Genomic DNA, 22,959 nt, shown 5'->3' with positions numbered 1-22,959 from the left:
AAAATGATACTACTAGTAAACAGAGACAAATTTTGCAACAGGTTTATTTTCATAAAAAAAGGATCTCTAGCTTTGAATAGCGAATGAGTCCATGATGGCATTATATACAAGTAAGCAAAAAGCACACGAGAGAAAAAAAAAAAAAACCCAGGGAAAAATAAGCAGGGCAAGTCTACAAAAAGCCAGATCAGGAAACACTCTCATCAATGTCTTTATCAGGATCTTGTTCGGGATCTTGCTCGGGATCATCACTTTCCTGCTGTTTCTTCCAGAGTTTGGCCATAGCAAGCAATTTGAGATTGGGCTGATTGGCTGCATCTTCAGGAAAGATGTAGTCATAGTATTCCTCCCACCCAGCATCGGACTGGAAAGGAAAAGGTGCACATGTGGTTATAAACAGCACTACTTCGCCTCGCTATCATTGTCACCCACATCTTTATACCAAAATAATAATGTAAGTTATATTTAACACTAATTGCCAACTATAAATATTTGAGACCGTTTTTGAAAGTGACTGAGGAGGCCGTTTTGACCACCGCAGTGGGAATGTAAACAGGGGTATACCCTGTCCCATTAAAAAGGATCTAATGTATAACTACAAGGGTATCAATTATGTTTATTTATTTATAAAATGTTTTACCAGGACGGAATACATTGAGAGTTACCTCTCGTTTTCAAGTATGTCCTGGCACAGCGTTATAAAAATACAGGGTTACATTAAAAGAACAGGATAATGCAGTCAATTCACAAACATTTCATGGACAGAGAGTTGGAAAATTGGAAACATGTGGAAAATCAAACAGAAGGCATGCTGTAAGTGAACTAAAAGCAACGTTACAATCATTCACATGTAAGCTTCGAAAAGTGAACATCATTATGGCAGTAAATAATCAGGTACAAGACAAATCACAACTGTAAACCAGAAGATGAACATCACTTTGCGTATACCAAATGTATGGCTCTTACCCCATCTTCTGCTTGAAGCTTTCTTCTCTTCTTGACTTTCTCTGGCATGAGATCAGCCACTCTCTCTTGGTTGACCTCTGTCCCAAATTCATCCTCATAGTGTCGCCAGGATTCCAGCAGCATGAGCCTTTCTTCCTTCTCCTCGCAGTTTCTTAAAGTCTTATTCGCTTCCTCGTAGATCTGTCTGCATTTAGACAACGTATCTTCCGCTCCCGTGGTCAGCTCGAACTGCGCTAAACTTATCCAGACCTGAAAAAGGAGGGCAGAGCAAAGCTGTTGGTCTACATGGGATAAACAAGTACAGGGCTTTACTTAACCAACTTGTGCTTTGCGATTCCAATGAGACATGACTTATTAAAATTAGATCTTGATCTTTGGAAATTAGCAATCCTGATATTTTGGTTGTTTGGGAAATCTCTTGCACACTTGAGGTTTCTGAACTATACAACTGTTTTGTATGAATATACAACTGTTTATTAAGAATAAAAGAATTGGTGTGCTCTTAAAATGTATATGTCAAACTTAAGTTCATCAAATACACTGCAATACAACATTCTTTTGCCTGCTTGGAAAAACAGAAATTAGAACTCCATCTGACTACTGTGAGAGGACAGGCCCAGGCTTATACTGGGCAGCATGAATTACTTGTGTAAAACAAAAAGGCACCACAACGCTTTATTCAAAAGCTACAATCCCAGATTTCCCTCTATAATTAATAAATATATTTACATATGTTAGAGTAGTTCGTATATAACTCATCAATTCCATCGAATGCAACTTGCTTTGCTATGTTCATGATAAGTGGCCAGGTACAGCGCAAACTAATCATTATCCACAGGTATTCAAGTCTCATGATTTACTATGGTTCAAAACAAAACTACTGTGTTCTACAGAGCTGTGGGTGGAGTAACTCGCCATTGCATATTTACCTGGCTTTCCTAAAGCCAAGGCGTGCCAAGAAGAGACAGGAAGAGACAGTATAGTCACATGTGGTACCATAGTATAAAATTCAGATATGCTAAGATAGCACAATCCAAATACAAAATAAAGTGGTAATCAGACAGTAATTGTGCGTTTAAAGTGGAAGTACCATTTAATCATTTATTTTAACAAACCTCCCACCTTAGAAACCAGATATTTTTCTCCCCCTCACAATCAGTGATGTGACCTCAGGGACAGCGCTTTGTCATTTTGGCCAACACAAGCAAGAATTTCCAATGCCTGTAACTGTATATGTACATCATTGTGTATCATGGTTTGTGATGACAAATATAAACACTCGCTTTGTGTAATGGGTCTGCAATCCATAGTTTGGAAATAGGTTTCAGGTATAACGCTTAACAAGGAAAATGCTGTACAAAGAAAACCCTCACTATGCATTTTAAAACATAAAAGTAATGTCCTCCAGTTAGCAAAATGAAATACCTTGACATGCTGCGTTCGCTGCAGAAGCCTTCTGTACAGATTTCTAGTTTTGTCATAGTCTTCTTGTTCTATTTCAAAATCGATGTAGGATTTCCAAAGTACCTGCAAACGGGAAATGGCACAGAGAGGCATGAAAGGATATTCTGGTACCATCAGGAAAAGGGACATCTCTATACTGATCCAGCTGACCCAGTGTTTTTTCTAAACAGCACCAGATCATTGCATATTTAAAAAAATGTAACCCAACAACAAAATATACATATGTATAATGACATTACTTGGAAACTTTCCACGCGTATAAAGTTACCCTTTGTAAAAATCACTTCTCGCTTTTACATGATCTGTGTATTCCCACCAAAGTAATCTGCATAGAAAAATATTGAAAAACCTCCCATGTTGACTAACTGCCTTCATTGCTTGTGATTAATAAGCATCCACTTTCAATATGTGCACAAATGAAAGCGGGGACTTAAAAAATCGGTTGTATCCTACATTTGATCAACCTAAAAAATTTCATCAGGAAGAGTCACGTTATTGTATGTATTTAAAGAAGGCGTATTACATAATTAATATTCTACCACCCCAAAAAATGAGTGCATCTGAAAGCGTGGTCTGTCTGGCTCCTCAGAGTAGCCTATCTCAGGTGTAGTCCTTACCTCGGGCATGTCTAGCCGTGGCTGTCCAATGGCCAGCTCATACACTGCGCGAGCTCGATCAACGTCTCCCAGGATGGTCTCCAACTCTGCAAACTTAATCCATGTGGTGCAGTTTTCCGGGGCAAACTCGAGAAACTTTTCATACAGCTTCCGGCATCGGTCAAATTCTCGCAGCTGCAGCTCCAACTCAATGTAACCTTTAAACAACTTGTGTTTTGGGCTTTTACCAATCGAAGTGCCCTATGTAGTTGGGGGAAAAAAAAAACAAAAACGGATAGTTCAATAAATTCACCTAACAGAAAACATCCTGTTTTCTCTTTCAGTAAATACTTCTCATGATCTAGCCAGGGTAACTTTAATTATTACAGCAACCAACCTAACTGCTTGTGCATGTGCTCACGATCGGGAAGAGATTTACTAGTCTGAAATATATTTGTGTAAATAGGGAATTCCACCCATGATATTTTGCCGAAGATAAATATTTATTAGTAACGATAGAGATATGAGGAGGAGAAAAGTGAAGGATCTCTATGCAAGGTCTTTCCCGTGGAACGTTTGCTTGCGAGAAGACCAGCTTCAAATAGATTGAGGAGTATGTTTAGCGACATCTTTTTCATTGAAAAGAAGACGGTTCAAAACATCAGGTGGAACAGGATCATGACATCACATTTTATGGCACCTTAAAAAATACCTGTATATTCTTATGAACAGGGAGATTTGTATTGAATACCCGAGGTCACAAATAACGTTAAGCCATGTAGCTACATAATGCGTTCGATAGTGAAACCATTGTAAAGTGAGTCCTATGTTAATCAGTGGCGGTAAGCGTTGGATAACGCATTCAGGCATCAGATAACGGCCCGTAGGGTTGCATTGTAAAGAGCTGGATATGCCATTCGTTGTAAAGTGAAACTTTGGATAGCGAGGACTACCTGTATAATGTTTCATACAGGGTCAGATTGGTTTGGAGAGGTAGCTATGCATTTCATCTAATTTAATAAATATTTAAATAGACAGTCCCACAAAGGTAGACACATACAATTTATTTTCTAGGCAAAATTTTGTACATCTGTTTCACAAGAAAAGTGAAATTGTTTTCTTTATGTCTGTGTAATTATAATCTTATCTGGTACTTTCTTCCCCTTAATTTGTCACAATTTACACAAAACATAAATTTTAATTTACCTATTGGCCCGCACACAGATCATGAACAGCATTATCACATAAGATATTAGGCAAACTCTCCAAAACATTTAATGACTATGGAGACATTAAAACGCTTTAAAAAATATTTAGAAATACTTAGTGGATTTGTCTTTTTAAAGGTGCCAATCATCTACACTTACTCAGGTCACTGCCATTAGTTTACTTTGGTCTTAGATGGGACTGCCCCTTTAACCTGAGGCCATCAACTAAACTTACCAGAGCCCTTCGAGCAAACACAAGATTCTTTTGCCTTATTTCAAACTGTGCATACAGCAACCACATTTTTGCAAAGGTAAACTGGAAAACAAAAAGGCAAACAATTAGTATGATACCAGCTAGAAAACGTGAAATAGTGACGCCTCTGATATTTTACGTAGTTAAAAACAGAGGTTCTAGAAGAGGTAAGGACATATTGGACTCCATGAGAAGTCCCAATGAAAACATTGTAGGTCATGGAAATGGATCACAGAAAATGGCAGACACAGGTAACAGAGCGGAGACAACAGCAGGCATGCAACAAATCCCAAATGTAACCAACAAAAAGGCACGATGCTGGCACAAATTACAGCTTATATCCTTTACTACAATGTGCTTTATGAGAATGTGGAATGGGTCCTGGTTTTTTTCAGCACCCTCACTTGCCTGTGGTCAAATAGTCACATGAATCTTAGGCCAGATCCATGGTGGGTGCATGCGTGCGCGACCATACTAGTGACTTCACGCTTGCTCTAAACTTGACCGATTTGTGCCCTCTAATTGGACACGACGAGGGGGCGTGTCGTGACGTCACGGTGCTGGTTCGCCGTCATTCGCTGTCACGTGAGGAAACAAATGTATTTGTGTCCTCGCGCATCACGAGTGCCAGTGCATCTGCCCGCCCGCTCTAAGGATAGCCTCATGGAGGCACATCATTTTGATTGCAACCGTAGAAATATATTATGCCCCTGGCTACTTAATAAACTACTAGAATGAGTGTTCCCGTTCTTGGTAGGCTGTGAGCACTGTTGTGTCGCTCATTGTTTTTACTGAGAGGGAGGTATTGGAAGCGAGGGTGCTGGGAAGTACCATAGTCCCTCTGGTTTGGGGGACTGTGGGAAAGAGCCATCAGAAGGGGCTGTTGACCCTGAAACGTTAACGTTGCCCTTCACATCATCCTGCATATTCCCCACCTCATTTGTTGGTTAATTTCACCTCCTCACCCTGTCTGTGTGATCACCTTTCCCCTCCCTTCAGGTTACACCTGTATTGCCTTTTGCAGTAGGTTGCGCTGTTACTATCTTATTTCAATACACATTGTGCATTTTTTACACATGGAAAACGCGTCAGTTTTCTTTTGGAGTGCTGGGAACACTAATTCTATATTGTTCCAGGGGGACATTGGGGGTATCTCCACTGCTCCCTGTGCACCCACCATTCCTACATTCCATTTGGGAAGTGCTGCCTAGTCTGCATACTTTCTACGTAATAAACTACTGTTCTGTGGCACAAGCCAGCAATGTTTTGGAATAATTTAACTTAAGATTCAGTGGGGGGACACTACCCTCTGCTGGAGGATAAAGGCAAGGAAGGTCTACATGATGCCTGGAATAAAATACACCTACTTCACTTGGATGAAAATGAGCACATTTGAGTTCTTTACTTTGGTTATTAATTTGTGGAGTGCAATTACTATTACAAGAACTGTGACGGTTACGAATGGTTATCGGAATGGCTGATGTCCTAACACATACGTATGCACAATACAAACATTAGCATTACAATTGTATTCTAAGTTAGCTTGAAAAGGCTTGATACTTTCTAAACATACTGGACGGACGCAGAAACCCTTGCGTGAAACTATAGGGCAGCAGGTTCGCTTTGTGTAGAGTAGGGGTGTCAAACGTAAATTACTCAGAGCATGCAAACCAGACAGGATTTTTAACATATCCCCGAGTAGTGTGTTAGGAGAACCCTTTCAAAATTCAAAGCACCACTTTCTTGACCAGTGCACGTTAAATAATGCATGTCTTTATATTAGAGCAGCAATACTACGCCCCCCCCCCCCTTTCTCTCTCTTTCTTATTTGAATATGTAAAGCGTGTGACAATCTACAATTCTATATTCTTACCCAAACTGCCAATGGTTTGGTGCTCCTGTTCTAAATCTGTAACAATCCGGATTGTGCGACTAACATAATTGCTGCTCCAGTCAGTGCAACTCAGCAGCTACAATGTAACCTTATATTACGAACGTAACATTATCTATTGTTACAGTTTGCTGCTCAAACTGATGGGAATATTGGCAACAAATGATCACAACTAGGAAAGTGTTGCAAAAATCTTGCACTGCTTGGAAAGTGTGCTAAAGTCTGCTATAGAAATCAAAGGATGCTTTAAAATGCATTAAAAATGGCATTAAGAGTTGGATAATAATAAATGCAGTATCATATAAAACTACAGAATTTATATTAAAAAAACAAACAAAATAACATATAAAAGAGTTCACATGTCTCAGACAGGATGGCAACCATGCTTTTCACCACTAACTGGCCCCGTCCATAGTCTGTGCGACGGCGCGAGGCGCAAAGAAAAGGCCGTACCTCAGATGAGGACAGAGCGCGCCCGATTTTTTATAAAAATGATTTGATTTTGTCGCACGGCAGCCGGGTCACGTACGCGGTTCAGCCAATGAGGGTGACCCGCTCACGTGACGTCACGGGTACGCCTCCCCGTTACGCCTCCTCCTCCAGATCCCCAGGCCATGGATCGCCGCTGCAGCAGGCACACGCGACGCCATGCGCTCCTACTATACCCGAGGCCTCTCTCAGCATGCAGTGCTTCCACTGAGCCAGGGATTCTGGGTAATGAACAGTGCTGAGATGTTAAAGATGAAGAAAGGTATACAACACATAAAAACCATTAAACCCCCCCCCACCCCAAAAAAAAAACCCATAGAATAGGAGTTAAACTCATATAGGCTTCATGGGAGGGGGTGGGGGGTTTGATTGCTGCTGTAATGCCACATATGAATAAAAACATAGAATGAGCGGTTCCTTACCTTTTTATGAGGGATTAGTTCTAAGCTTGCTTGGTACACCTGCCTGGTCCTGTCTGGATCCTGTAAAAGAGACGGGATATAACACTCTTGCAAAGTTATTACCCATGCCTAATCATACTTGGAAAAAGAGCACTATAAAAAGCAAGCAGGGAACTATATTTACCATGTCAAACCACAACAAGCTCGTGAGCCAATGAATAAAGGGGATGCCTTCATGCAATAGAATGGCTTCCATTATTCACTGGCTTGCCAACACTGTGTCCAGGAGCAATGTTTACCATCCATAAATGCTAGGCTAAGAAAAGTAAATATCTCCGGGACCAGGAGGAAGGCCAAGAGCTGCAGATCACTGGGGAAGGACTAACAGGAAGACTGATCCTTTAAAGCTGCAGTTCAGTCTTTTTTTTGTTTTTGTTTTTTTATTTATTTTTTTACTTCAATAGTTTTGTGTGCGCAATCTCTAATTACCTAAAGAACTGTATATCTGCAGGTCAATTCGTTCTCCATGTATTGATAGGTCGAAATTTGGTGACAATTAGTGAAGGGATCTGTTTATATTCTGCTTGTCTGTCAGTGGAAGCTCATGAATATTCATGAGCACTCCTGCACTGACATGTGCTAGAGGGAGGGCAGGGCTGACAAAGGGGTGTGCCAGGGCTTGTGACAGGACATGAAGGGGCAGTGCCTTAGCAAATGGCTGTTAAAATAGAAAACAAGAAAATTGGTCTTTCAAAGTTGTTTTTTTAAAAACAGAAAATGCTAAAAGCAATTTTTATTTCTACAAAACTGATTTATTAAAAAAAACACACATGCAGGATATTGACTGAACTGCAGCTTTAATAAGTTTCCCAGCTTGGTGAGGCAGAACACACTGCAAAGTGTTTCAGATTTATATTGCAGCACTGAACAGGTGAAAGAGGCAGCCGTAGATATATTTCTAGAAACCGTTTTAAACCAGGTATAAAAAATAAAAATAAAGTGATAGGCACTCATCGGTTATATATAAATTCTAGTTTGAGGTCACAGGTTAGAAATGAAAGCGGATCTCAATAGATGAAAACACATTTTTCTCTTTTATATTCAGAGTGCGTGCCAACCGTCATTGTTTCACCTTATTGTCCTCTGGCGGTAAGTGCATAAACAAGTTTTTATTTTGTTGTTTGGATTGCCGTCTCCTTAACATTTTTATATAAAAGGTGAATAAAAGAGCATCTTCCCCAAGTACTAAACAAAAAACGGTGTAGTGAGGACATGTTCTTTTCATGCCAGTGCTAGGTGCTGGTGATCTGATGAGCAAAGTGACAATAAACACAATGCTATGGACTTGAAAGAAGATACATTTGTTGATGAACCACCACAATATATTGCTCCATTTACTATACCTTTGCCTCTAGCTCTTCATACAAGGCGTAGTTAATCCAGAGATAAATGTATCGCTTCCAATGTCTCTTCTCCTTCGTGGGTGGAACATTGGCAATAGCTCGTTCATAAATTTCCCGCACTGTGTCGGGATCCGTGTCACTTTCCACCAAGCGCAAGTAATCAAACCAGGCATCGTAATTATGAGGATTGGCCTTACAGAAGGAAGGAGAGAGAGGAACCCACGTTTTAGCCAAAGTAAAAGTTCTAACCCTGCATTTCTGAAATGGAACTAGTCTATGTACAGTCACCGACACAATTACTCCAGAGTCCACCAATGCACAGTAGTGGATTACTACATACAGTATAGTGAGACAACGCTTCGCATTATTTAATCTGCCGTAAAGTCTCTTCCTCATGCTGGAGAAGAGGTTAGTCCCATTCCTTTGAACGGAATGGAACGTTTCTACAGTACAGGAAAGAAGATTCATAGCATTGAATAGGTGAAGACCCAAGTACCAGGGTCACCATGTTATAATTTCCTGCTTTCATGTACTTCGATGCCTTATTAAAGCTTCAGTTCTTGAAATAAATCAAATGTAATCTCACAGCATGGAGAGTGGACAAAAACCAACACTCCACAGGGCGAGCTCAGCTCCTCCTTCACCTAACTAAAGGCATCATGTAGCAGCAAGACTCAACCCCTAAAGGCAAGTTTCTCACACAGCGGCCCTTATTCCATATGCTGTGGAACTGCTTCTCAACTCAGGAATAGATTGCAGTCCCATTCAGTGGAAGTCGGAGGTGGTCACTTCAGAACAGCGAGCAGGCTGCACAGCTTATTGAATAAGGACAGATTTAAAAGGACTATTCCAATAGTGCAGCATGTACAGAAGCTACAAAATAAAAACAGACAACATTTATAGCATCAATTAATTAATAAAATATATATTTCTTTAAACCATTGGCACCAGAGGGTCCTACGGAGATAAACCGCTTAATTTTCAACTCAGAGGATCGAACGGTTCCAGATATTAACTGGTGTAGTTACCAGTGTTTAAACTGGGCATTTATATGGCCATCCAATAGGAAGTAGCAACGGATGATATTGCAAGATTTGGCAGCCAGACACAAATCCCAAAAGGAGGAGGAACACACAGGTAGTGTTGTACCGGGTCCTAATTTTTCAGAAAACAGGGTAACGGGGCAAAATGAATCATTTTACCTAGCCGGGTACCCGGACGGCACTTACCTGCAGGGTGAGGAAGACCGCGGCGACATCTGGGAGCAGCAGGAATACAGCACGGAGCTGATACCAGTGTGAGTTGGAGAACCATGTGACCGGAGCAGGAGCGTTCCTATTGGACAGCCGGAAAGGAGACCAATAGGAACGCTCCTGCTCCGGTCACATGGCTCCCCGTCTCACACTGGTATCAGCTGTGTGCAGTATTCCTGCTGTTCCCGCCGGCTGAACACAGACTTATGTTGCTGCCATTGCCACCAGGACGTCTGCTGCTGCTCCCAGATGTCGCTGTGGTCTTCCTCACCTTCCGTCGCCGGCTGCAGGTAAGTGATGAAGTATTTTCAGCTACTCTGACATTACCCGGCACCGGTTCCTACACGGTGCTGGGCCCAGCCCCCTGCTGCAGGGTCCGGCTAGCTGAAAAAGCGACGGGTAAATTTTCGGGTACCCGGTACATCACTACACACAGGTATCTAGACTATTAAGTATGTAGGGACAGGGGGTCTCCTGAGTTTTAATATAATTCAGCTCCAGGGGTCCCCATTGATTCAATGTTGTAAAAGAAAAATGAAGAGCAGGCGGGATTGCTGCTTTAAGTGTTAATTTCTTTGGATTGATGGTGCATGAGTTATCTCCAGCTGTCAACAAACCCCATTAACCCCCCATGTAATGGCCACTCTTCTATTTATAAAGGGCATGTGTCATTATTTCTGACTAGAAAGAGACTACTTACCTTTACTTCCTCTTCATACTGGAATCTCCTCTTGTTGACTATTATATCCTCAATGCCCCTACGGTCACCATATTTCTTCTCAAAAATGGTGTAGTTTTTGAATAGCTCCTGGGCTTGCTGCTTTGATATTCTGTCCAAGGCATATTTGTAGATGACACGTACTCTTTCGGACTAAGTGTAAAAACAACAACGGTTTTTCCCCTCAAACATGGCTAAATATCGACTCCTCTTATAGTACGACTAAAGTGATATAACAATGTAGTTGAAGTTGATTAGTGTCTAGAAACTACTCACAAATTGTACAAACTGTATACATGGATTCCATAAATGGGTATTGTGAAATACATCTATTTATATATACAGCCACACACATGTAGCGCGCGACGTTGTTCCCCCAGGTGACAACATATCCCTGTATAACTCAAAAAATATCAAGAGTTTCTACAGGATTCAGTTGCAAAATTGTGCAGTATATCCCACCAGAGGGAAGTGTGTGTGTGTGTCCAAACTTAGGACACACATTCAAACAAATCACAAAATATTAGCGCACAAGGGTATCGTTACAGAAGTCCACGTATTAATACAGTTTGTGAAACAGCGCAAGTATAAACTATGATTTTAATGTCAATAAAGTACACTGAAACAGTAGTACCAGAAAGGCTTGCAAGCAAAGAGAAGACCAACACAGCTTTGAAATAACACATACCTTAAGTTATGGTGGGTGATATACAGTATATAGATATATAAGCTTAAAAAGCAATGAACTGCAAGAACATCCCTGAAAGTGAAGCCGAAGCACATTTTTTGGCTATATTAGCTTGGTCTATTCTCTTTTTACAAATAATATCCCCAATTACAATGGTAAGTGCAAAAATTGCAAAACAGGCTGCAAACCCACCGTTTTTTTTTTTTGGTGCATTTTTGTAATAAATACAAAAACTATTTAATAAAATCTCAAGAATAAGCTTATGGTGGAGAACTAACCCCCCATTTTACAGCAGAATATGAAAAAATAAATTAAAAAAAAACCAACTTCTTTTTGATGCTCTTCAAACTTTGCAAATGCAACAAAGAGGTTCTCATCCATGAGTTCTTCGCCAAAGAATTCTACGGCTCTCTCGTACACCTTCCTTGCATGCGCGGTGTAACCGTGCTTCTCTTCAAAGCGAGCATACTTAATCCAGTTCTTAACAGCAGGGTGTACAATAACAAGTGCAGGGAAGTTAAGGAGAACAAAGCTCTACAAATGTAAGCTACAACTGACACACACACACCTTAAAATGTGTCTTCATTTTTTGTAATATATAAAAGAAAAATTATTAGTTGCCAAAGTTGTTACTAGAAGCCCACAGCACAATCAGAAAACCAAGTCTACGGACAGTCTTTTAAACTCAAGAAATTACATTATTTATAGTACGATTGATTTGAATAAATTCTTACACTGCAGTCACGAGTAGTTTAAACATATAGCTTAAGTCAGGGGTCGCCAACGCCAGTCAAGGGCCAACAACAGGTCAGGTTTTACGGATATTCCAGCTTCAGCACAGGTGTCTCAATCAGTAGCTTAGACCTGTGCTGAAGCAGGGATATCCTTAAAACCTGACCTGTTGTTGGCCCTTTAGGACTGACGTTGCCCACTCCTGGTTTAAGTCCTCTATCTAGTTGTGTGAATTGTACTTTCCAGACTATGAAAAGGATATATCTCTCATAAGTAGTGCGCGCTCTGTCCACCTCCTTGTATCGGAGCTCAAAGTTGATGTAGGAATGCCAAGCTTGTTCATCAGGATGCCACTCCATCCAGCGTTCAAACACCTGTCGTGTCCCAGCCACATTTCCCAGCAGCTCCTCCATATAGGTGTATTTATACCTTTACAGACCAAAGAATTGAAACAAAAGCATGACCGTGTGTGCAAAGATACAGAATTTCAGACAACATTAAAACATTCTAATCAAAGCTCAAGTGCTTTTTGATCATACAGGGATCGTACAAGTGACACCTTTTTTAAATAATAGTACAATAGTTAGAATACACTTTCTCCAGACTTGCGTTTGTTCCATTCCCAATGGAGACTTGTGAGTCAATGGAGACAGGAAAATCATTAGGTGCTTAAACCTGCACTACTTATTTAAACTTACCAATAAAAGTACTCTTGCCTAAATTCTAGGGAGACATGGATTAGAAAACAGTCCTCGTTTTTAATAAAATATTGGACTGCTACCCTAGCCACTAAAACATGCTCTTTGATATTCTGTACAACTACTGCCCTGCAGGGAGGGGGCGCAGTTGGGAAGATTGCGCACCCCTGCTCTACAGGACACCGCGTTTTCAGCATCACCTGTGGTATATCTTTAAACTTGAGTCTATTACTTGCAAATAGAAAAAAGCGTCCGGCCTCCGGAGCAACAGCACAAGGAAACGACAATGATTGAAAGTCAGGAAAAAAGGGGGGGGAAGGGGGGCTTTATTGAAAGACACAAAGACGACGAGCAGTCCCCATGTTCTCCCAACTACACGTTTCACGCCGCTAGGGCACCATCAAGGAGTGTTTTCATCTACCGTGATCCAGGACGCACGCAACCAGGAGTGTGGGAGGTCTTATTGCTGTACGCACTGCAAGCACACAGCTGCCAGGACGGGACCGCCAAAGCCACAGCGCATCACGACTATCCGCTTGTAAAAGCAATTATGGGAGCAGGGTGGCCAGGACAGAGGTAAGAAGATTCCCACTCCACGCCTCTGGGTTCCCCTCCCTTTGCCAAGTGGCACCACATATTTATCTCTCTACAACACGGAACACACACACACACACGTAAGACTGTGTGTCAGCATTCCTCATGAGTGCAAGACCGCACACATATACCATTGCAAATTGAAAAACAAAGGCTTTTTCTTTCAGTGCTGCGGGTACCTATTGTTCTAAAATAAATATTCCAGAACCACATGCATTCCAGTATTAATAAATACCTCTGTAAGTAACCCCCAAAGCCACAATAGATTTTGCAGATTTTTATTTTTGAGCAAGTAGGACTTAGAAAAAAAAAAAGTTATTCATAAGGACAGCTTTAAAAATAATTTAAGGAAAATAAGCGGAGGTGTCAATAATTAAATAAAAAATAAAATAAAAAATAAAAAAGTGTCTGGCTGCTTTCAAGGGAAGAATTATGGTGCTATGGGCAGAGCAATTTGCAGTATTATGCAGCAGCATATTTACTTTACTTGTCATTTTCAATAATCCCGAAACATATTTCCTTTGAGCACAAGGAGCAGAGCCACAGGGTTTGATTACTGTTTTCTTTTGCTATTCCCATTAACCTTTTATTGACTGTTGTGGACTCCTGGTGCTTTTTTGCAAGCTGCTTTTTTGCAAGCTGTGTTCAGCCTTTGCTGTACTATTGCCAACAGTGTCTTGTGGTACTTGAACTACTGGCATTGACTTTAGTGGATTCTTGCTGCCCTGCCATTATCTGTATTTAGCTAACACTGCATGATGGCTATCTATTTTCAGGGGTGTCTGATTTGACCAGTTATAGGGGAAGGGAGCCTTAGGGATGTACCTCTGGGACCTCTTGGACCAGGGGGAATGGGCCAGATGAAGAGGTAGTCCCTCGAAACGTCGCCCCCCTAGCATACTTTCCGTTCTCCGTTTTTTGTGTATATTCCTTGTGTTTCATGTTGTTTCCCCTTTTCCTTTCCCCCCCCCACCCCAACCCCTCACTTTGTGACATGCCCATTTGTGATACTGGTTTCTGCAAACACATTTGATTTATTTCTGGTTTGTTTTATTATTAAATGTATTTTCTGCATTACAACTATTTTCATCATTTAGCTATTAGACAGTGAGTGCTGGTACTTACGTAGATTTGTTAGTACTATACAGGGGAATAAGGATCCCCTTTTGTTTCGTGCAACCTGCAATTGCATAAATTTAACACTATCAGAGTGCTGTCTATCGTCCCCTTTTACTCTGGATATCGTGTCTTGTACAGTTAATATCAGGAGACCTACCAGAACTGATTGACCCTGGGCAAGGTGATGATTGCTCGGTCCCAGATGTTGCGTGCATGATTAACCTGGCGGTTCTTCATCTCCATTTCTGCATACTTCAGCCATAGTGTAATATTCCTGTAGTCTACATCTAAAGCGCGCTCGTATATAGATCGGGCTCTGAGGAGACAGACGGGTTAAGAGACAGCACAATATACTCGGATTTCATACAGCACCACTCACGCCAGGTACCTACACCTCTTAAACATATACTGTTAGTAACCCGGACAGGTCAACAGGAATACACCGACAACATACTTTATGAAATGTAAAAAGGAGAATAACATTAAATGAATAGATGTAACTAATGTTTGTGACCTATATTACATAGTTGGTATGTATACACAAGCTTTACTTGTTACTATTGGATAGAAAATAAAGTTGAAGGCACCTTATTAAAAAGAAATGATTCATTAAGTTTAACCTTCTCCCCAGGGTTACAAGAATTCAATCCGCATTGTTGCATGATATGTACATCTCCTGCTTTAGATTATCTTGATTTTTAAATCTGTGTTAACCTCATGTAATCTCTATAACTCAGGGGACCTGAGGAAGAGAGAGAACTCTTGAAGACTTGTCTTATAGTATCAATTGTTAGTACAAATAAAAAAAGGTATTGACTAATACTGTACTGAAGTACTCCTTTACTCTGCACTATCGCTACTGCATTAACACGCCCATTTCTATTTATGTACAGAAACGTTAGAAAGTACATTCACAGTGTACACAAGAATAAAGCAAATATCCCCCAAGGCTGCGCTTATAGTGCCGGCGACGCCGCGGCAAAACAAATGCATTGTCGCCGCCGCCGCCGCGTGCGCTTATTGTGCACACGACGGCGACAAAGGGACGGAGCGACAGTGCTGCCAGATTTCTGGTAGCCAGTGTTATTTGATTTTTTTTTGGCGACTGTCTCCCCTTGCAGCCAATCGGGTGGTTCTCCGTCCCTCTGCCCTCCCCTTTTATACTGCAAGGCCAGCGACGTCGCCCCAAACAAAAATACAGCTTTTGCTAATGGCGACGGTTGACGTCATCGGTCGCGTCGCCGTCACTATAAATGCGGCCTTAGCAACACAATGCATAAAATGTATTGTGCGGAAAGTACATAAACTTCAATCTTGCAATGTATCGGTCACGTAAGATACACCACAAATGATAGTGGTTTAATGAAACATTAAGTAAAATATGTCACAATTTTTTTGAGCTATAAGACAGATTACCATTTTGAAATGACGCCACATAAAGATGATCTACTTGGCTGTATAATAAAATGAAGACGTACATACCTTTGAACTTCCTTGAGACTTTCTTCCCATTGCGCATACTTTATCCAGTTGCTAATAACAGTTCTGTTTTTTCTTATGTTATCTTCAAAGGTCTGCAGGCGAGACATACATTCAAGCACAAGCTCAAAACTAAATCTACCATTACTATTTTTCAACATGTAAAATGCAAAAATAGCTTAAAAGATTAGAACATTAAATGTTTTGATTGCAACGCAGAACATTAGTACCTACGGGCTGATCCAATGAGCCCCGAAGTGGCAGATCGATTCAAGTCAATGGGAATCCTTGCACGACTGTGGGGTGATTGGCCACTTTATGGCTCATTTAAAGAGCCCCTTAGTGTCAAAAATTATTCTTATTAGGTTTGCCACAGTAGCACCTTATCTGCAGCTGTGTGGTCCAGATACCTCCCAGAAGCAGCCAGGCCAAGCACTGTGATTTCTCAGAACAACCCTCATATGAAGCTATGGCTGGTCAGTTCCCCAGACAGTCCTATGTGTTATGGCTCAAACTTTGATGGGCCAGGATCCCCTAGCAACAGGATCTACTGTAGTAGATAAACTTGCCTCTTCCCAAGTGTAACAGCCGTCAATCTGCAGTGTCATTCAAATAGGAAGCACCGAGTCTCGGAAAACCTTTTGTACAATTCTAATGTTGGTTTAATAATCTAAAACGTGCACACTGGTTTTTGAAATGTATGACCTGAAAGCCGGCCTTCAAAAACCTAAACATTAGGGATTATAGTGTACATAATGCTTTTGCCAGGGGATACCTACGTTCTCATATATGAGAAACAAATTACAGCAACACACTTGCCTTGACATAGTAAACTAGGACTGGAAAATGACAACTTAAAGCAGCACTATAGGTTTCATTTATAGTTTTTTTTTATTACTGAATTGAAGCAGGGGGTCGCCGGAGCTGAACCCCATTAATTTCAGCTGAACCGCATTAATTTCAGCTGAACCCCATTAATTTCAGCTCCGGAGACCCACTGCTGGTTTGTTCCCAATTTGGTTGTGACTGTCCCATGTAAACGTTTACTGACTAGCAATAACTCACAATGTTTCTCCACGCATACATTACCTTTCTTTTCCTTAATTTGTAGTCATTCAGTTCCTCTTCATCTGTGATCTTCTGCTTGGGTGGAGGAGGAAGGAGCTCAAGCTCACGCTCTTTAGCTTCTCTCAGCAGCTGCTCTGCGGTTATTTGCACCTCCGCTGGAGCTTTGTTCTTAACCTGCAAGAGAGCGCAAGTGTGATCAGCAAAATGACAATACTTTTGTTAAACCTATAGTAAGTAACAACTTGGTCAGCACTGAATGTAAAAATTGCAGATGGCTATAGAAAATCTCTAAAATTGCTAGCAGTGACAAATTACTGCCAGGTGGAAAGCACACTGTTATACTAGAGCTTTGAATCGAACAAAACGGACCAAGTGGCCAGTCACGTTTAGGACAACAGTAACAAACATGAGATCCTATCGTACCATGTTAAAAGTTTTTTCTTTAACCCGGGCTGTACTGAAAAACAGCTGTTTAATATGACAGGCATAAGCTTATAGGGATAGAAGAGAGGTTTCGGCGCAACTGCGCATGCCTGAGTCAGTGAAGCTCCCGGATGTTTCTTCAATCAACTTTATTGTACCAATAACACACAAGGGCTACACCGCACTCTCCCCCTCTAACCCTTGTGTGTTATTGGTACAATAAAGTTGATTGAAGAAACATCCGGGAGCTTCACTGACTCAGGCATGCGCAGTTGCGCCGAAACCTCTCTTCTATCCGGATACTCCAGACGGCGGCACGCAGGAGCAGACGAGGTGAGCGGGTCCCAGACCGGAGATGCAGTTGAGGTAAGATTTAACATCCCCCTTCACCGGTCAACTCTGTGGCCACGCTGAGCTCCCTCGTACACTGCCCCAGTGTATGAGACACCTAAGGTGACTTGCCCAAATACACAGAGGCGCAGGACAGACCGTTGGCTATTGGATAAGCTTATAGGGATCCATGTTAAAATTGGTAAGAAGCAAAAAGCTCATTTGCATGGTATTATCCAGAATCCCTGGCTGCAGTGGAAGCACCGCTTGCCAAGCGGTAATGGGGAAGGACAGGGTTGCAGACCTGTCTGAGACGTGCAAATGTACCACAAGTGGTATTTTTATTTGCTGTACACATTAAAAATTGCGCCAGGAAAAAAACCTGATGTGAAAACGGATTTTACGTAATGCTACAGTAGGCTTGTACATTTGTTGTTGGTTGTGATGCATTTTAGGGGACCCACATATTTTTCCACGACTGATAAAGCTACTATAACTTCAAATTAATTCAAACTATTACTCATGTATTTTTTCGCTATTGAACAGATATTTATTGTGGTAAATATTATCACGATCAATACTTATGGTTAACATGGGCCATTTTGTGTTATTGCCCTACCCCAACCGCTAACGAAATACAATGTGACACAGATACAGATGTAGTAGACGTTATTGCACCCGGTAATGCAATGCATTAGCGCGACATTTACTGCGGGACTTACGGCAGCACCATTGAAAACAATAGTAACATGCGCTTTACCTTCTTAATGTGTGCAATATTCATTGCATTATTTTGTGTGTCAAGTCATTAATGAGGGTTAATAACGCCAGCTACATCTGCATATATATCAGATGGGGAATAAACATTATTTTAATAAATTACAAATCTACACTTCCAGCTTAATGAAAAACAGACTAACATTTAAAAAGATCTCAGTTTCTGGTCTTACACAATAAATATCACCACTTATGTAGAGATTTCCCCTCTTTCTGCCTGACCGCCTCATTGCCCCACTGTGTTGTCATCGACATGAACTGCAGTTAAAGATTTGTTACCCCACAACAGAACTTAATGAATAGCTCCCCAAGCGTGTGTGGCCCTACAAAGTTGATAACTAATCGTGCAATGAATTTTGTTCACAGGTAAACCACTCATATGGGCTATTGAAATCTAGTACAAATTCACGGAGGCTGTAATGAAGAGCACATAAGGGGCCTCCGCTCCTGCTGACTGTCAACATGAGGATGCTGGGAATCCAGTACTACTCTACTCAAGTGTTTCTCATCTCGAGTACTGCAGCCTCGGCACACTGCACACTTGATCTGCTTCTACTCTCTCTCTGTCCGGCACAGAAAAGAGAAGGGAACAGCAGATCGCAGCTTCTCCACCATGAGTGTGGAGTGTGTGAGAGCAGCGGTGCGCAAGGTAGGGGGCGCGACAGATTTGCTGCGGGGGGGGGGGGGGGTTTACAGAGGCCCCGCGCGCTTCCCGAAGGCACTTAAATTAAGTGCCGGGGAAGCGGCGAAGGCCTCTGTAAACTGCACTTACCTTGCTTCTGTAGACACATCGCCATGGCAACGCAACATCCGACGCCGCCGCAAGGTCATGTGACCAGAGGCAAGGCAAGAGGGGGAGGGGGCGTGCAGATAGGGGAACAGCAGACAGGGCAGCGCAGGGAAAAAAGATTGCGCTCCCCTGTGATAGAGAAAGACGAGGGGTGTGCCATGTGAGGCGGGTCGGCTGGTTTGAGGGGATAGGTGGGAGGAGGGGGAGAGAGAATGTGTTTTGATAACAATGGCGAGTGTGGCCTGGGTCCCCCTTCGTCCCCTTACCTTCCGCTGCAACCGGCAGTGGAGGATGGGGAGAGTGCGGGAAAGGTTGCGGGTGGCGCGTGGCACGTGCCAGTGGCGGAGGCGACCGAGTTGCCGGCGTCACCCTCTCCAGGGTGCCACCATCTTCAGCGCAGTCGCGCATGCACGAGATGGTGCGCATGCATAGAAGAGCCCGGCGGCCATTACTACATAGCTCCGGATGGAGAACTACAACTCCCAGCAGCCCCAGGGGTTGGGAAACACATGGCACCCCACAGCCAATAGGGCTGCAGTATTCCCCTGCTGAGAACTGGATACATTTGGCGCGCTTGCACCACGCTAGTCAGTCGGAACAGAGGGTAAGGGTGTCAGTAGGCCCTTGCACTAGGCCAGAGACCCCAGCTTACAGTAGCTTGTGGTTGCTTCAGGAAAGGCCCCTAAGGCCTCGGTCCCGCTGCGCTCGTTGGCGCGGGCGGCGGGTCGCGAGTTCCCCACCAGCAGGGGAATCCTCGCGAGCCGGTCCCGGTCCCCCCTGGCTGCACAGAGCACTACACGCTGTAGCGCGTCAGCCGCTGGAGACACCAGAGAATGGTGTTTCCTAGCGTTGACGCGTGACGTGTGTGGCTGTGAGCCAATGGGGAGGGGAGGCTTCGGGAGGAGGAGAGGCTTCGGGGAGCGGGGAGGAGTGTGGAGTGAAAGCAGGTGAGTGCCTTTCTCTGTGTGTGTGTCTGAGTGCGTGCCTGTCTGTGTGTGTGTGTGCCCGAGTGCCTGCCTCTGTCTGTCTGTGTGTGTGTGTGTGTATGAGTGCGTGAGTGCCTGCCTGTGTGTGCGCGCGTGTGTGTGTATGAGTGCGTGAGTGCCTGCCTGTGTGTGTGTGTGCGCGTGTGTATGAATGAGTGCCTGCGTGTGTGTGTTTAAACTTACCTTCCAGCTCCAGCCCGAGTCCGTGGAGGGAGGGGGGGGAGAGTAGCGGGTCCCTCCGCTCAAGCCACGCCCCCCCTCCCTGTCAAACCGCCCACCTCCCGCCCACCTCCCGATCAAACCTCCCACCTCCCGCTCCGGCTCCCGCTCCCTACAGACCGCAGATCGCGGTCTGTGTATCTCAGTACACCGCCTGTCAGCAGCGCAGGTGCGCTGACTCTGGGAGCGGGGCCTTAGCCTTAGATAGGGACGCTTCCCCAATTACTGTCTAGTGTCAGGGACACTGAGGTCTGGGACCAGACTACCTCCCTGTGAGAGACTGCAAGGTGATATTATCCACCCCAGAATTCACCCCACGCGGAGGCGGACACCATCGTGGATGACAACGTTGTATCAGAAGGATCCTGTGTTAATCTGCGTCACCCGGGAGCTGGAGCCCCAGGGCAGGTACCCAACTAAGTGCACCAACACTTCACAGTATAGCGTTATCTCCAACACTTTGGGTGGGCCGTGACATTGGGAAAAGGGACTTCCGGGTATTGGTGCCTGGCACCCAATGTACTTTGGGGACACTCCCTGGTGGTATCAGGTTGGGGTCTATATTACTGTGTGGTACAGGGTACCGATATTATTGTGTTCAGTAAAGGTTATCATATACGAGTGTGTGTATTATTGGTATTGTTCCTGTAAGGGGCTTATCCCACCCCGTTGGGATCCCTTGCAGGTGGAGGCGCCGTCACCAGACGGATCAGGTACACCCCAGGCTCCCAGCGGCGGAGGTTCAGGCCTCCTGTGAGCCACAGGTAACACACCACACACACCGTAGCCGCCATCTCTCCCATAGGGGGGAGGAAAGTGCGCTACACGAGTATGAAGTGGCGTGTGTAATAAGGCTGCTAGTGTGATGTGTTTGTGCATATAAAGAGGGCGAGTGTGGTGCATGTGGTCTTATGAAAAGGGATGCCCCCGAGATTTAAAAAAAATCCAACAGGTGTGCCCCATACGCAAAAAAACCCTCATCTACTTTCAGCTGCCAAAGTAGCCAGCTGACTGGCAATGCTGGCTGCTATGTTACACCGTGAGGTGTGAGCCAATCATGCCACTCCAAAGACACCCCGCCCCTGGACTCCTCAAACACCCCCCCCCCCGACCACAGACCCAATACTCATCACTGTCCCACGTGCAACCCACTATAAAACCATTGGAGAATAAGCTCTGACCCCCCCCCCCCCCCACACACACACACACATTAACCATACCTGCAGTAATAGGGGTCTGCAAGTGTGTAACCCTTTCGCTGCAAGAAGGGCCAGACACCCCCCGCTCTGTTTAACCCTTTCGCTGCCAGAACGGGGTTGTGGGTTTTTTTTTAAACCCTATGGCTGATTTGTAGCGTGCAGCTGGCCAGGACAGGGTTAACAGGCCCCCGGGACAGTGCCACTGCGTGGCTAATCCGACCAGTTCCGACCGGTATCGCCTCTGACTGACTCGGGGTCTCTCTCACCTTGGCCACTTTAGGGATGCGCTGCTTCCCGGCCGCCGTGGACGCCATGTTTCTTCCTCTGAGCTTCCCCCCCTCCGTTCTCCTGCCAGCAACAACCGGAACGGGGAACCCGCCGCGCGAGGCGCCGTGACGTAAAGGCGACACCGAACCACACGCTGCGTGCTAACGTCACAGGCAACGTCGGCGCAGGCAGCAACGCCCCGCCCCTCCAGTACTACACATCCGCTTCGTCGCCATAGCAACCAAACACAGCGTCTTCCCCGGGATCTTCACCCCGCGGATTGAGGTGGGGGGTTTCTGTGTGAGTTTTATTGACGTTTCTCGTTATGATCAGAACCGGGCACCGTGGGAGGGGGAGCCGGGGGATGTGCGCAGACAGGTCTAACTGACAGCCAGGGAGTCTCAAGGAATAGGAACAGCGTATTGATTTGCAAATTCGTTGCTGGTCCCCCCTGGCAGGAAAAGTGTTAAATTGTCACTTACACTATTATTATTATCAGGGCCGCCAACAGCAATCGTGGGGATCAGGACAAACATTTTAAGCAGACCCCCATGTCGGCATATAAAAATTCCCTCAACCCCCAATATCTATAAAAATACCCCCGAGACCCCAATACATATAAATAGACTCCCATTCCCCCCAATACATATAAAAAGACCCTCACTCCCCCCCCCCCCAATACATATAAAAGACCCCCACACACCCCAATACATATAAAAAGACCCCCACACCCCCCAATACATATAAAAAGACCCCCCCCCCCCAATACATATAAAAGACCCCCACACACCCCAATACATATAAAAAGACCCCCACACCCCCCAATACATATAAAAAGACCCCCACCCCCCCCCAATACATGTAAAAAAAAGTAGACATACTTTGGGGATGGTCGGATCAGTGGCTGCGGGGTCAGGTGGCCGGTGGGGGGTCTGACAAGCTGCCTGG

At 43.9% G+C, this 22,959-nt stretch overlaps 2 protein-coding genes across 7 annotated transcripts in view; one reads left to right on the top strand and one right to left on the bottom strand.

Moving 5' to 3' along the window:
* Positions 1-26: 26 nt before the first annotated feature.
* Positions 27-22,170, bottom strand: CRNKL1 (crooked neck pre-mRNA splicing factor 1). Its single transcript, XM_075596253.1, has 14 exons — positions 22,011-22,170; positions 17,042-17,194; positions 15,956-16,047; positions 14,631-14,789; positions 12,325-12,491; positions 11,658-11,836; positions 10,625-10,795; positions 8,672-8,863; positions 7,290-7,349; positions 4,470-4,550; positions 3,048-3,287; positions 2,392-2,493; positions 967-1,215; positions 27-364 (listed from the first exon to the last, which is right to left on the bottom strand). The coding sequence occupies exons 1-14, from the start codon at positions 22,056-22,058 to the stop codon at positions 188-190; spliced, it is 2,070 nt and encodes a 689-aa protein (XP_075452368.1). The 5' UTR covers positions 22,059-22,170; the 3' UTR covers positions 27-187.
* The window catches only part of CFAP61 (cilia and flagella associated protein 61), a 346,774-nt gene continuing 345,829 nt past the window's right edge, over positions 22,015-22,959 (top strand). For 2 of the 6 annotated variants that reach the window (XM_075596250.1, XM_075596248.1), the window contains exon 1: positions 22,020-22,296. The gene's annotated coding sequence lies outside the window, so the exon portion shown is untranslated. Of the gene's footprint in view, positions 22,312-22,959 lie in introns of all 6 variants that reach the window. The other 4 variants (XM_075596249.1, XM_075596247.1, XM_075596252.1 and 1 more) reach the window with 3 other exon arrangements.

This window comes from Ascaphus truei, chromosome 4 (assembly GCF_040206685.1).
Source record: "Ascaphus truei isolate aAscTru1 chromosome 4, aAscTru1.hap1, whole genome shotgun sequence".
NCBI classification, from domain to species: Eukaryota; Metazoa; Chordata; class Amphibia; order Anura; family Ascaphidae; genus Ascaphus; species Ascaphus truei.
The sequence above is the reverse complement of the archived record's forward strand: the minus strand, read 5'-3'. Positions and strand labels throughout refer to the sequence as shown.

Bases quoted from the DNA above. Each gene is read 5' to 3' on its own strand.
- CRNKL1 (XM_075596253.1), bottom strand. From the start codon at position 22,058: ATGGCGTCCACGGCGGCCGGGAAGCAGCGCATCCCTAAAGTGGCCAAG. The intron at 16,048-17,041 runs GTAATGTATGCG...TCTCGCCTGCAG, and splicing joins ACAAATTAAGGAAAAGAAAG to ACCTTTGAAGATAACATAAG. The intron at 3,288-4,469 runs GTAAGTTTAGTT...CCAACTACATAG, and splicing joins TGTTTGCTCGAAGGGCTCTG to GGCACTTCGATTGGTAAAAG.